Source organism: Alternaria hordeiaustralica, assembly GCF_023758085.1.
Source record: "Alternaria hordeiaustralica strain BMP 2776 chromosome Unknown scaffold_15, whole genome shotgun sequence".
In the NCBI taxonomy this organism is placed as follows: domain Eukaryota; kingdom Fungi; phylum Ascomycota; class Dothideomycetes; order Pleosporales; family Pleosporaceae; genus Alternaria; species Alternaria hordeiaustralica.
The window spans coordinates 403715-417639 of record NW_026056787.1 but is presented as its reverse complement, the minus strand read 5'-3'; the positions used below and the strand labels follow the sequence as shown (position 1 = coordinate 417639).

The following is a 13925-nucleotide window of genomic DNA, read 5'->3' as shown; positions in this document are numbered from 1 at the left end:
CTACGATCATCAGGATCATCACCCAGGATTGGAATCGGGCTCTGGAGTCAGAGAACTTGTTGTGTTACTTTTTCGACGCGCCTTTGAAACTCAGATGGCTGGCATCGCGTCTGAGGTTGGCGTTCAGGCATCACGCTAGCCGCTTGCAGCTCACACCTGGGCATCGAGCGCGCCTGCGGTAAGAGATACGTGCGCGCATCATCCCGAGGTCATATCACTAGGTCACTTCAGAACAAAGCACATGTCTCATTAACTAAACATCAATTCCTTGGGGCGCCATGACTATTTGGCCATGCTCTGGAAAATCGGTCCCATATTCTCCTGCCAAGTGTCTACAATCTTGTTCGCAGGACCCGCAGCGATCATCTCATCTCCTTTCTTCCACTTCCCTATCGTCTCCTCCGTAAACTCCTCGACACTCAACGCAGCTTGATTCTTCTCCTTCTTGTTGTCATCCGGATCCTTCCTTTCACGATGCAAATCCGTCGCTACGGTTGGCGGCGCGATTTCGATGACCTTGACCTTGGTATCTTTTAACTGAGCGCGTAGGTTCATTGACCAGAAGTGCAGCCATGCTTTGGTACCGCAGTATACGGGATTGACGAGGGAGAACGGAACGAAGCCGAGGACGGAAGATACGTTGACGACGAGTGCCATTGGCTTGGACTTGAAGTGTGAGAGGAGGTGCAATGTGAGATGCATTGGTCCACGTTGGTTGATGTCGATTTCCTGATCGGCCTTGCTTCCGAATTCTTCTGGATCCATTTCGTTGACATCAAGCGGACGCTGCACACCGGCATTGTTGACGAGACAGTCCAGATCCGGATGTTCGGAAATCAGCTTCTTGACGAAGGCCGGGATAGACTTGACGTCTCCGGTATCGAGCACGTAGTAAGCTGCTGCTCCGATTTCTTTTGCAGCTTCTTGGAGTTTTGACTCTGTGCGGCCGGCGATGATGACTCTCTTCCCATCTTTTATGAACTGTTGCGCGAGAGCCTTTCCGATGCCGCCGCCTGCGCCGGTCACGAGGGCGGTTTTGAAGTCGTAGTTTGTGGACATGTTGGTGGCCTCTCGAAGATTGATGGGAATTGGGAGTTCAGAGAAGCGACACTTTCCTACTTGACTAGCTAAAGCTATAGGGTCGGTGACGTGCACCTAAGTCGCCGTCGCTGATGTATGTACGTCATGACCCCGTCTCAATAGCAGAATTTGCTCCTACGTAGCTGGCCAGCAACTACGCCTGTGCAACACAATCTTTCTTAACGTAGAACTTTGATCAAAGCAAGCTCGACCGTGCCACCTGGCTGCATAATCCGACCGCTGCCAGAGCCTCTCGTTTACCAAGCATGACCAAGGACCCACACTCCTTGCGCCTTGGACGCACGATGGAAGGAGCGCAGCCGCACCCGGGACGGCTGCATCCACATCCACATCTTCAACTCCTCCTCAACCTCATCCACCTGACAAACGTCTGACAAACCCCAAAACGTTTTTGCGCTTACCTTCAGGCCCACACTGAGATGCGCGAATCACGAACTCAGGAAGCCGTTCCATACGTCATACGGTCCAAATCGGCTTGGCGTGATGTGGGGTAGCCACGCACCAGATCGCGTCGACAACGCCGGGATGTGGGCGGTGCGACACGCCGAACAGCATTGCCGTAGTGTGAGATTACTGGGGTGCGCGGGACGGAGCGTTTGTGAGGCCGTCTTATATTAGATGAAAGCCACGTTCGTGCTGTGTATAGCCAATCTTGCGTCGAAAGCAACCTTTGAGCTAGGTATATACACGCGAACAACCAACTCTAGCGACAACGGCAAAGAGACTACAAGATGACGGTTCCAGAGAACTCAGAGTCGAAGTGCGATGTGTTAGTCTGCCGATGTCAAGCAATGCGAACATGTAGCTAATGAGTTCAAAGCCTTATTGTTGGTGCTGGACCAGCAGGGTAATGATCACCACAACAATGGGCATTGTTCAAAACTGACCGAGTCTTAGGCTGATGCTCTCGGCTTGGATGGCAAGATGTGGCATCAATGCTCGCGTTGTCGATAAGCGTGGCACAAAGATCTACTCGGGACAGGCAGATGGTTTGCAGCTCCGCAGCCTGGAGATCTTTGATAGCTTTGGCTTCGCGGATAGAGCCTGGAAGGAAGCAAATCACTTGATAGAGGTATGCACATCAACCGATCATGACTTGAGTAAACCTTGCTAACCAACAATCAGTTTTGCATGTGGGTATGTTGTCAAACTCGACAAAACTACCAGCTTTCCTAACATCCGCAGAACCCCGGCGAAGATGGTGTGATACGCCGTTCAGACGGAGTTCCAGATACACCACCAGGTCTCTCTCGATTTAAAGAGATTGTACTCCACCAGGGACGGATTGAGAGGTTCTTCCTCGATCACATCAAGAAACACTCCAAGGATACGTTACGCGTCGAACGTGCGGTGCTACCGGAGTCACTACATATCGCCAAGGATCGAGTCGATGATCATTCGCCCGACAACTACCCTGTTACAGTCCAGCTCCGATATCTCACGGAAGACGAGGCCAAACCAGCGCAAAGCAAAGGATCTGGAGTCAACGATGGTCTGTTCAGGAGCAATCTCGCAGAAGACGACACTGAAGACCTCATTGCCAACAGCCAGCAGAAGCAAGGCAGTACTGAGACCGTAAAGGCCAAGTACGTCGTAGGCTGCGACGGCGCTCACAGCTGGACGCGAAAGCAACTAGGATTCGAGCTCGAAGGCGAGCCCACCGACCACATCTGGGGCGTCTTGGACATTGTCCCCATCACAGACTTTCCGGATGTTCGCAAACGCTGCGCTATCCACAGCGCGTCCTCCGGATCAATGATGATCATCCCACGAGAGAACAAAATCGCCCGCCTCTACATCCAGCTCACAGAGATCAAGCCCGACGCCAGTGGCCGAGCGGACAGGTCGAAGATTACCCCGGAAACCATTATCACAGCAGCACAAAAGATCATGGCACCATATAAGCTAACGTACGAATACTGCGACTGGTGGACAGCATACCAGATTGGCCAGCGAGTCGGCAAAAACTTCGATCACAAGAGCCGTGTCTTCCTGGCTGGTGATGCAGTGCATACGCACTCACCGAAAGCAGGCCAGGGTATGAACGTCTCGATGCAAGACGGGTACAACCTAGGCTGGAAGCTAGGTCTGGTCGTGAAGGGCATCGCTCATCCCTCCATTCTGAAGACCTACCAGTCTGAGCGCCGTCGTATCGCGCAAGACCTGATCGCATTCGACCACAAGTTCTCCCGGCTATTTTCCGGTCGACCAGCCAAGGACGTCATGGACGAAGAAGGCGTCAGTATGGATGAGTTCAAGAACGCTTTCCTGAAAGGTACGTGACGTCTCTCTCGCTAACCGCTCCTCCGCTAACACTCTCCAGGCCAACTCTTCGCAACCGGCCTCTCCGTCGACTACGGCACCAGCATGCTAATCGGCAAACCAGGCTCCGCCGCCGACCAAGGCGACGGCACAGACGTCTCCTCCTCGTCCCCCGTCATCGGGAAGCAAGAGCTATCCTCAGAGATCAAACTCGGCATGCGTTTCCCCAGCCACCAAGTCATCAACCAAGCCGACGGCCGCGCGTGGGAATTCCAACAGAAACTCAAATCCGACGGACGGTTCCGCATTATCGTCTTCGCTGGCAACGTCACCAACGCACAGCAGAGCGCCCGTTTGAAGACCTTCTGTCAGGCCCTCGAGTCGTCATCGGTACTGGCGCCGCATCTCGGTAAGAATATCGAGGTTCTCACTTTGCACTCGTCGAAGTGGAAGGAAGTAGAGCTGTTACGCGATCTCCCGGATATCCTCCACCCGTTCGATGCGAAAACGGGCTGGGATTACGACTCCGTGTATGCGGATGATGCGAATCCGTTTGAGGGCTTTGGCGATGCGTATAAAGGGTATGGGGTTGATAGAGAGAGGGGGTGTGTTGTTGTTGCGAGGCCGGATCAGTATGTTGGGTATATTGATGAGGTTGATGGGGAGGGGTGTAAGGGGGTTGAGGGGTATTTCAAGGGTATATTTGCGGCGTAGAGTCTACCGGGGACATAACTTCGCACGCATCACGTTTCAATCTCTTGTGCCATCATGACATATACGATGTTCGCATGCTTGATGGGTCAATCCTTTTTATTGCAACCCGCTCTCTTCGAAAGGTAGCCTGCCAGCGCAGCTATCTACTTGATGATAGCACTAATGAATCTGAACCAAGAACGCAAACGGGCATGAAAGACTCGCATAGAACTTCAGCACCGGATGTAAACCATAAATGACTAACCGCTTCGCAAAAACTTTTGTTGTCTGCATGTGTCAAGCAATGAACCCTTTTCTTCCTCAAGCAAAACCATGATTGTAGAGCAGTAGTCGAATGTAAGATGCTGTCGTTGATCGAATCGCTGGAGCAGTCTTCCGCTTCTCAAGGCTGGCGATCTGAATGTCAGCCAGCATTTCTTATTATAACAGAAAGAAGTAACTGACCTGCCTTATCAACCTCACCTGTAGGCAGGGTGTGTCTTCTTGTAGCAAGGCTTGTTGAGAGCAACATGCGCATGATACTTGCAGCCGATGTTCTCGAACAACTTCTCATAATCTTCATCCGCGACGTTTTTGTGCCTCATATTTGACCCCATGTACTTTGCGAGATCTAAGATGAACTTAGAAGGCCATTTTTCGTCTTCTAAGTTTTCGAAATCGTCATCATCCCAAAGGTGAGCGACGCCATCAACGGCAAACTGTCGATGCGCTGGAATTTTATCACAGATCGCATATACCGCAAGAGGTACATGAAGCATGATCATATCTTCGAATACCATCTTCTCTAGAATCCAATCGATACAGGCGTCCTGGAAGCTACAGTCCCGTATGGCGTGGCCAAGCGTGTAGCACTCATTCCACTTACGACACTCGTCATCGTCGATAGTACCGGGGTCATCCTCAATGGAATTATTAACGAGGTCATCTTCCTCTGTGATGTAGAAGTAGCCGGTTTCAAGCCACCCAAGGTAAATTTGAAAAGCTCGGGGTTCGACGTCTGGCAGGTCAACTTCTTCTGGACCGTTGGTCTTCGGCGACGTTTCCAGGGTCTTCTTGAAGAACTCGGAGCTAGTGAGAAGGAAACTCTTATCGACGGTAAATGAATCCTCCTCGTGTCCGACGAGGACTGTGATCATCTTGTGTAGGCGGCTGTAATCGATCAGTCAAGTATCTCGATGATGAACCAGCTCATGCTAACCCGGGTCTGTCGGCCATGGCCCGCCTCAATTTCTTCGGATCAGGGACCTTTTCTGACTGGTCGCTGCCTCGCTTTCGGGAGTTCGTGTTGCTTGTCATCGTGAATGTTGATGACGAAGGATGCAGCGTCGGGAGCGAGTTGGTGGTGGAAGTTAGTGTCTAAAGGTAGAGGGAGCGTCTTATATGGTGGTAGACTAGCTCCGAACCAACAGGTAAAGGCAGCGAAGATACGATTAAGTAAAGGTGCTCGCCATCGCAAATTCGTCTTGAGGTATGAGTGAGCGGGTATCACAGTGTTGCGGATGTATAGTAGACAGCATAAGAGAGAGGCAAAGATCCAGTAAAGTTGTACTGAACTATAATAATCGTACTGCCTGGCAACTACGGTGGTACAAACGCCGACGTATGACAGGCCTTGACGCCAATGTATGCTGTAAAAGGCATTAGCACCCGAACTTCTGATGTCGTTATCCTAATTCCAAAACCATTTGTCTTCTACTAGGCGCCGAGGAATCGAGGATTGAGTCATGTGATGCAGGATACGCAGGTACTGTTAAAGCGTGTCAGCATCTCGTACATGAAGCAAGTTGGGCTACCTACGTATACAGGGAAAACAAGCTTCGTACATTTGACTCATTATCGCTACCTGGGCTTGAAAGCAACAAAAGCTTTCAGTACCGAAACCTGGGCTTGGTCTTGTAGCAAGGCTTGTCTCCGTGATCGTGGTAATGGCAACTGTCCATATCCTTGAACCAGTCCACTGCAGATGACGAGTCGAGGCCCTCGCGAAGGTTTGGCATGATTTCGCGCAAGACATCGCGCATGAAATCGGGTGGGAAAGACTTCATATTTGCCACTGGAACCCGCCGGCCGATGTTTACAAAGGCGTCAACCCCAAGTTTTCGGTGGGCTGAGGACTCCGCTGTAAGTGGATAGACGCAGCGGGCAAATTTCATGGGAACCTTGCATGAAGCACACATCCAGTCGATCATAGCGTCAATCAAAGCGTCTCGGAAGTCACTGTCATCGAGATAAACGCCGAGATCATAGAGGCCTTCCCATGCCCAAAGCTCTGGATAGTGCTTCCGCTCGTTGTCCGCTAGGTTTTCAGCCCCTCCAACGAAGACTCGTCCAGTATAGAGAAACTTGACCCATGTCCTGAAAAGGTCTGGTTCGTGAACCGGTAGGTCAACTGCAGCCTCCTGTCCCTCTTTCCACTCTTTCTTGAGCGCGTTGTTGAAGAACCGTGAGTTTGCGCGGAGCAGTGATTCGTGGACGTAGAATTCCTGTTTGGTTTCGCCAACGCGCACGACAATCGGTTTTGATTCGACACTGTGATCTTTAGCGTATATCTCATGAGATAGGCGCGCGGTTGCTTACCTAGGTCCCTCGTCTGCCGAGCAGCGCGCTTTCTTGCGAGGAGGCTCCAGCTCAGAGTCGGTGGCCATAATATTATTGACTGACCTGGGTGTTGTGAGTTGAGTGGAGAAGCAAGCGTGTTTACGGTCGCGATTCCTGATTTGCGTGGCTAAACAGCGTGAACTCGCTAAGCACGGGCAGATAAGAAGTGAAAGGGGGTCTGTAGTCGAGCAGTGAGCTACCGAATCTGTCGAAATGAGCGCCGCATCAGAGTGTACCCTGAGGGATACATTGCAGCATATTCAGCAGAGCTTACACACCACGAGACCATGTATACCTCAAAGAGCCTGTTGGTTTGAAATATAACCCAGAGATCGCAAGCTCAAAAGCAGAACTCAGCCATCCCGCTATAGCATCCTCCCCTAGCATGATCATAATTAGGTATCTAAACTCCACTCCCACAAACTATCTCCATTCTCATCCTGCCGCCTATCAAAGCCCTTCTAACACTCCTCAGCATATACCTGACAAGCTAACCCGAATTTTCTACTCCCTCTTCTCCTCTCTCTACCTATTCGACACTTCAACGAACACATCCACGGCCAGCACACTACCGGTGTGCTTCGACTACCGATGTGAAACATAGTAAACTTGTCAGCGAGATGGAGTGTGTATATTTTGCAGTAGAGGCAGGCTTCCAATAGGATGTCGATGAGGACGTCGGCGGAGAAGTGTGAGGCGAGGAAGGAGCATAAGTCGTGACAGCGGGATCAGCCTGATCATTCGATTCGATGCCGCTGCTATCCAAATGCGTGACATCTGTTGGTGAAGTAATGAAATGATCCATTTGATTCAGCTAATGAGTATTTCCGCCCATGTCTCTGGAAGTGTGACGTTGGGGAAGTCGTCACAGCCGAGTTCTTCCTTTCGAGCTTTCTAGAGCGGCGGAAAAGAAGAACGAGGTGTTGTGGAAGAAGGCTTCATAGGCGAAGGAAGTCCGACTAGGTGTGTTGACGGTAGTTTTGATTGGTTGATGTTATGCTGCTGAAGTATGTCAGTCAAAAAGGCATTCGGTCATAAAGGGCCCCATCTAGTCCTTCGTCGGTGAAGTAACATCAATCTAAGCAAGGTAGATCTCGAGACGACAGAATTGAAGTTCCACAGCTGACCTCCTATCACTTACGACTTGTGGCTGTAAAAAGCCATTTGGCCCCCAAACGCTTACTGTGGCTGTACGACGCCCGCCGCAGTAGTCTCAAAGTATAAACACCCGAGAACGTCGCGCCCCCAGAAACAGCGCAATCGCCTCCTTCAACCTCCTTCTCGAGATTTACACTTTTCTCCTCTTCGCGACCTGTTCAGGATGGCATCACTTCCATATTCTGATTTGGAGGTCGCTTCTAGTACCGATCCGGAAGTCGCCGGTAGTACTGACCAGGATACGCACAAATACGCGCACTACTCGGTGGCCCCTACCGACACGGATAAGATCGCATATGGTAGCATCACGCCTGCGCATGACGAGTCGGCACCGCAAAGAATATGTGGTCTGCGGAAGAAAACATTTTGGATCGTAGTAGTCGCCGGCGTCATCATCATCGCCAGTGCTGTGGGCGGTGGAGTGGGCGGATCGCTTGCAACCCGCAAATCCAGCTCGACCAGCTCGACCAGCAGTACCACAATACCCGAGACCAGCATACAATCCACCCCAACAACACCATCCCCAACATCATCAACCCAAACCATCAGCACAACCACCATCCTCGGCCCAACATCCAGCCCGCAACCCACGCTCCTCCGCGACTGCCCCTCCTCCAACAACACACTCCGCACCGTGACCTACGGCAGCGCATCCTACCACTTCCGCAAACTCTGCAATGCAAGTTACCTGAATACCGGCGGCGTCGCGGCTCCTGTGCAGGGCGTCGTAAAAAGCCTCGACGAATGCATCGACATATGCGCGCAGTATAACCAGAACAACCGGACGGATATACAAGCAGGCCGAGACCCTCTTTGCAACGCAGTGTGTTGGCGCAATACGTTCGATGTGAGTAATGACTGGGAAGGGGGCCATTGTTTTGGGTTTACGACTAGGAATGTTACGATAGATGGGGAGTTGGTTTTTAATGTTCGTAGTGAAGAGATATGTGATAGTGCGGCGTTGATTAACCAGGAGATCTAGGAGTGCATGGTGCAAAGGGGGGGCCGTTAGAGGAACCCAAGAGTTAGATTTACCAGCTAGACAACCAAGAAAGATAAACCGGGTATACGCGCCGACATTACATACATCGCTTGTTCATGAACGCCGTTTGTTGCGCCGCTTGTAATGACCGCTTCGCGTGTCGGGGGGGAGGAACCAAAACGGAAGACCGTGTAACCAGACCAGAACCAAGGTATATACAAGAAGCGAAGAAGCGAGAAGGTTCCGAGGCGAAGAGAGATCTGACCGTAGGTGTGATACCATCTCCCTAGATCCCACCCATATCCACCTCTTTGCTCAAGAAGTCCGCTTCTTCGAAATCACTCCCACTACCCGCACCCACCCTCCCCTCCATGTGCGCTGCGTTCTCAAAATCCATATCGATATCATCATCGCTAATCGTCCGTTGCACTGTCCGTCTCGACTTGGGCAGCGCGACGCGACGCGGTGGCGGCTGCATATTGAGTCCCTGAGGCGGTGTTTCGCTGAGCGGGCTAACAGGCACTTCGTCGATTTCAACGCCCATGCCCATGCCCCTTGTCGACGATGATGAGCCGAAGAAGAATGTCGTGTCTAATGTCCTGACTTCATCTTCGTCCTGCCATGAGCGTTTCGAGGGGTTGTGTGGGCGCTGCGAGGTCGTTGAGTATCCGCTATCTGTGGAGGCTTTGGAGGAGAAGGGCTGAGTGAAGGTCTCGGCGGGGAGGGGGAAGTAGTTTGGAGGTGGTGGCGTGCCGTTCGCGGCGTAGAGATGTGGGTTGGTTGTTGGTTGTTCTGCGAAGCCGCCGATTTTGTTCAGGCCGCAGAAAGGCAGGAGTTCGCGCTGGTGCAGGACTTCTTCTGATACAGGCTCTCGGGGTGGTTTGACGGCTAGGGTGGGCCGCGACATGGTGGTTTGGATGGATGGGAGGCCGGATGTCTTGTGGATCTTGTAGCCTTCCGGCACGCTCTTTCGCACTCTCATGCCGACGCTGAGGAGGTCTGCTTGCACTTGGCCGGGGACGTCAGGAGCGAGTTTCTCTCTGTGCTGGTGCTGGTGTTGCCTCGTGTTTTGGTGTCGCGGTCGGGTAATCGGATCTAGGCCCCGCAGATCGTCGGTATCCTCGAAATCGTCCCGCACCTCGAAATAGCTTGTGATGCTGGGTTGGAACTTTCTCTTGCTGCGGTGTTCGTCGGTCGGCGTATGGCGAGCTTGCATAGCGGAGTGCAATTATGTGGATGTGTGTGTGAAGGGGGAAGGAGCGGTCGGAAGGCGCGGTCAGGCAGGATTATGCGGTGTCGCTGAGGTGGAGAGGGGATCTTTCTGATGCCGCTTCGATGCACGCTCGAGCCCTTGGGGGCTGAAGATGGACAGGGTTCCGGGATGACAGGACGGGTGATCAATTTAGCTGCTTAACGAGGAACGGCGGGTAGATTTCGCTTTCCGAGTCACGCTCCGGTCGGAGTGCAAGAGGGAGAGAAAGAAGCAAATGCGACAACCAGAGTTCGCTCGAGGGCCTGGCCGGATGACGGCAGTTGATGCAATGAGGAGTCGCGCGCTGATCAGCGGTCGTGACGCGACTGGACGGCCGAACTGGAACCGCGAACCAAACGATGATCGTTGACCGGCTTATTCACGCCTTCCCCACTGCGTTCCGCTCCCTATCTAACCTGTCAATTGTCGGAGATGCGAGGTCGTCTCAACGCTGCCCTGAAACCGCTACGTGCAATGTCTCATGAACAATGTCTGGCTGGTACAAAGACAATTGCTTGTCGCGCGCGCTGCCGTGCCGTTGCTCTGCGCGACAACTCCTCCGAGGCTGCTTGCTGGCCCGTCCAACTTTCCAGACGATCCATGTCCAGCAAACGCACGCTTTTCACCCAGAAACACAAAAGCGCCATGCAGCGGTTCAGCATGATTGCCTGTTCCCGCTCACGCACGCTTACGCATCCTGTGCTCAACTCCAGGGTGATCGTCCATTGGACTTGTCGATCTGATCTGGGCCCAGTCCCCCGCAATATCGCTGCACAATGCCTCATTCCAATCTCAAGCGTAGTGAAGAAGATGCGATTGAACGCAAAAGAGGCCTTCATTTGCCTAATAGTACATTGAAAGGAAGACCCTTGTTCAAAGTCACAAACCAACGACCTATGACGCCAATACACCGGTACGCCTTCCCCCTTTGGACACGCTTGCTGACAGAGGTCCATAACCCAAATGCATCAAATCTCTCGACATAATACGCGCCTCCAAGCGCGTGCGTGTCTCGTTATCATCTCTTCTCGAATTAACATCGCCCTTGGGATGTGCCTAGTTGTTCACGGGAATGTTGCCCATCTCAACTTCCTTCCTCTGCTGCCTCGCTGCCCACTTGTCTGCCATCCAGGTAATCATTGTGACAGCCATGCTTGCGCCCACAAGTAGGAACACGATGAGGGTTCCGTATAGCGCAAACTTGCTTGCTCCACACAGGGTCTTGAAGTCGCTGTTGCCCATGCCGGCCGGCATGGCAATGTCAGCAGGCAGATCCTGATCAAGCGGTTGAGAGCTCTGCATCTTGCAGGTCCAGGTCTGGATGGTATCGACTTCCGGCGCGTTGTTGTTGAGCATGTGGGCCCAGATAGTGGTGATCAGGGTAAGGAGAAGAGTAGGAAGGAGGGTAGCGAGGGAGAGAAGAGCACGCAGGGTGTATTTCTGACGAAGTGCAAGCTGATGTTTGTTAGGAGGCTGTTCTTTTGCATGAGAATATCTGGACAGATGCTCACCTGAGGCAGAAACGATGCGATCAAGAACGCGCCACAGAGAACCAAAGTCACGACAGACGACGCAATGAGCGCCTTGGTTCCCTGTACGTCGAAGTGCTGAGGCCACATCGGTGCCCACCAAGGGTTTGTGAGATGTTGCCTGTTGAAGACATCGAGGGTGTGTGCCGAAGTGCCAAGAATACATATGCTGAAGACGACAACAAGGCCGGTGATGATGGCCTGAGCCAAGTGGAAAGGAGCGGGGTTGATCTTCATCGTGATGGTAGTCGTTGGTCTCGAAGTTGCTTTTTATATTCCAAAAACGTGGAGCGAAGGTATGGTATAAAGATCGGATCGATTACTAGGCGTCAACCAGTGCACACCTTTCTTTCTCAGAATGAAGGACGAATGAACGAGAGAACGAAATAACAAGCAAGCAAGAGAAAGCGGCCTGATATAAGCTAAGGCTCCGAGTCGATCTTCTTTGCCTGGGATGGGGATAGAAAACAACTCTGGGGGTGGCACATGCCTTTAAAACGATCTCGGTCGCAATGGGGGTTTCACGCCTACAGAACACATCGTGCAACCCCCTGCAGCCCATCTGGCGTTCGCGTACAGGAATAGACGAACAAGAGCAAAGAAAGAACGGCAATCTGTCTTGCCGCTGCGACCATCAGTCGGACCTGGACTAGCAGCGCCAGTGTGCTGGGCTGGTGGTGGGAGTATTGTTGTTCGCAGCGCGTAAGCTGCACACCAGGCCTAGAATAGCGATATTAACCTGCATGGGGTCTTGCCGCATTACCGCATGTGTGCATTTAGCAGCACATGCCGTTCCCTGTGGTTCAATCAGGGTGCCGATCGTACCGTGCGTCAAAGACTGTGGCTTGTCTGTGGTTCCGCTGGTAGCGAGGTAGGGCAGAGTCAGGGCATGAGCGGTTGTAGTGCGCTGTCAGCTGTCGAATGAGGATACAGAAGGATGCGAATGCAGGGTCACCAGAGTGTGAAACGCGAATGGAGCGTGGGCGCTTCCAGAGTTAAGGTGCAGATGCTAATTCGTGAGATGTATGGGCGCTTACAGCCTGGTGTGCTTCTGCGCGATGATTGGCTGTGAGCGCCTGACGCGAGGAGTGAGACTTTGGAAGCAACGACCAACGAAAATAGCAGATCCTCCTGATAGTAAGCTCAGTCGATTTTCTTAGAGAGGCTGAGGGAAGTTCATGAATCGTCCAAACTGCTCTGCACATGGGATTACGTTGGAAAGGTGGATGTTGTATTGTGCATTCTGCCATCCTTAGCACAAGAGTTCTTCCAATATATGGCATAGTATATCAAATGGCCATTCGAAACATCTACACACGCTCGCTAACTAGATGGTAATACCCATTCTACCAAATTGTCGGAGCGCCGCGAAACGCCATGAGCGGAGAATCGGCTCGGAAGCGCTATCAAAGTTGACCTGTGAGGCCTCCAAAGCCCCACTTCCGCCGCCCTGAGCCTTGCGACTCTTTCGCCTTGCCCTTCTTCGCAGCCTCTAGAGAATGTGTCTTCTCCCAGTCTTCATCGGCCTTGTACGCAGTGATCGCCTGCTCGAGGTTGTAGCTGGCTTGTTCGAGGTAAAGGACTGCAACGTCGTATCTAGTGAGGATATTAGTTCTGTCCACTATATGGTGGAAGGTGATGCCCTTACTCTGCGACCTTGCATTTGACCATAAACTTCCGTAGCTTTGTCTTTTTGATCTCTTCCTCCTCGCCCTCTAGTGGCCTCGGGCTTAGACTAACCCCACCTTTGTAGAACTCTCCCGGTATGAGTACCGTCCTACGCGCCGCTAGTAGATGATCCGCATACAAGTTGTTCGTTCGGCGCAAGGCGTCGGCGGGTACACCATATCGGAGCGATAGCGATAAGATCGAGTCGTTGTTTGGGTCGACAAAGTGTAGAACATCAGGCGCGTCCTGGGCGTCTGTCCTCGACTTCTCAGATGGTGGTTGCAGCGCGTTGCCTGCTGAGTATGGTGGTAGTTCGTCGTCGACTTGCTCGCCCGGTGGCGAATACGTAGGAGGGTCGCGGAGACCTTGTGGTGGTAGTGCTGATGGCCCTGTCGCTATCTGGCAATATGGGCAGTAGTTTTGAAATCTAGGGTTATCCGTCAAGCATCTGGCGCATATGGCACGCCCGCAGCAGTCGAGTCTGCGCTCGAACTGCGACGGCTTCTCGGTCTTCTCATCGTATGTTGGGGGAATAGAGGATAGGAGTGCAGCGCAGGTACAGCATGCTTCAGACATGATGAAACAGAAGGGTGGACTAGAGTGTATGAGGGAACTTCCGGATGTCTACACGTGAGGTTCGTAAGGGATAATGGGAGGCAAA

General features: G+C 52.4%; 7 protein-coding genes across 7 annotated transcripts; 1 reads left to right on the top strand and 6 right to left on the bottom strand.

The window, feature by feature from the left end:
• Window positions 1–282: 282 nt before the first annotated feature.
• J4E84_007201 (uncharacterized protein) lies at window positions 283–1059 on the bottom strand (the record flags this gene model as incomplete). Its single annotated transcript, XM_049389787.1, has 1 exon — window positions 283–1059. One exon carries the CDS (start codon window positions 1057–1059, stop codon window positions 283–285), a length of 777 nt encoding a protein of 258 aa, XP_049242531.1.
• Window positions 1060–2017: 958 nt separating this feature from the next.
• J4E84_007200 (uncharacterized protein) lies at window positions 2018–4077 on the top strand (the record flags this gene model as incomplete). The annotated part of the gene is made up of 4 exons (XM_049389786.1): window positions 2018–2173; window positions 2227–2238; window positions 2287–3376; window positions 3425–4077. 4 exons carry the CDS (start codon window positions 2018–2020, stop codon window positions 4075–4077), a joined length of 1911 nt encoding a protein of 636 aa, XP_049242530.1.
• A 458-nt stretch (window positions 4078–4535) lies between these two features.
• Window positions 4536–5269, bottom strand: J4E84_007199 (uncharacterized protein; the record flags this gene model as incomplete). Its single annotated transcript, XM_049389785.1, has 2 exons — window positions 4536–5226; window positions 5262–5269. The coding sequence occupies 2 exons, from the start codon at window positions 5267–5269 to the stop codon at window positions 4536–4538; spliced, it is 699 nt and encodes a 232-aa protein (XP_049242529.1).
• A 676-nt stretch (window positions 5270–5945) lies between these two features.
• On the bottom strand, window positions 5946–6722 carry J4E84_007198 (uncharacterized protein; the record flags this gene model as incomplete). The annotated part of the gene is made up of 2 exons (XM_049389784.1): window positions 5946–6606; window positions 6655–6722. The coding sequence occupies 2 exons, from the start codon at window positions 6720–6722 to the stop codon at window positions 5946–5948; spliced, it is 729 nt and encodes a 242-aa protein (XP_049242528.1).
• Window positions 6723–9101: 2379 nt separating this feature from the next.
• On the bottom strand, window positions 9102–10031 carry J4E84_007197 (uncharacterized protein; the record flags this gene model as incomplete). The annotated part of the gene is made up of 1 exon (XM_049389783.1): window positions 9102–10031. The coding sequence occupies one exon, from the start codon at window positions 10029–10031 to the stop codon at window positions 9102–9104; it is 930 nt and encodes a 309-aa protein (XP_049242527.1).
• Window positions 10032–11123: 1092 nt separating this feature from the next.
• On the bottom strand, window positions 11124–11833 carry J4E84_007196 (uncharacterized protein; the record flags this gene model as incomplete). The annotated part of the gene is made up of 2 exons (XM_049389782.1): window positions 11124–11522; window positions 11579–11833. 2 exons carry the CDS (start codon window positions 11831–11833, stop codon window positions 11124–11126), a joined length of 654 nt encoding a protein of 217 aa, XP_049242526.1.
• A 1169-nt stretch (window positions 11834–13002) lies between these two features.
• Window positions 13003–13840, bottom strand: J4E84_007195 (uncharacterized protein; the record flags this gene model as incomplete). The annotated part of the gene is made up of 2 exons (XM_049389781.1): window positions 13003–13192; window positions 13245–13840. 2 exons carry the CDS (start codon window positions 13838–13840, stop codon window positions 13003–13005), a joined length of 786 nt encoding a protein of 261 aa, XP_049242525.1.
• Between the last annotated feature and the right edge of the window lie 85 nt (window positions 13841–13925).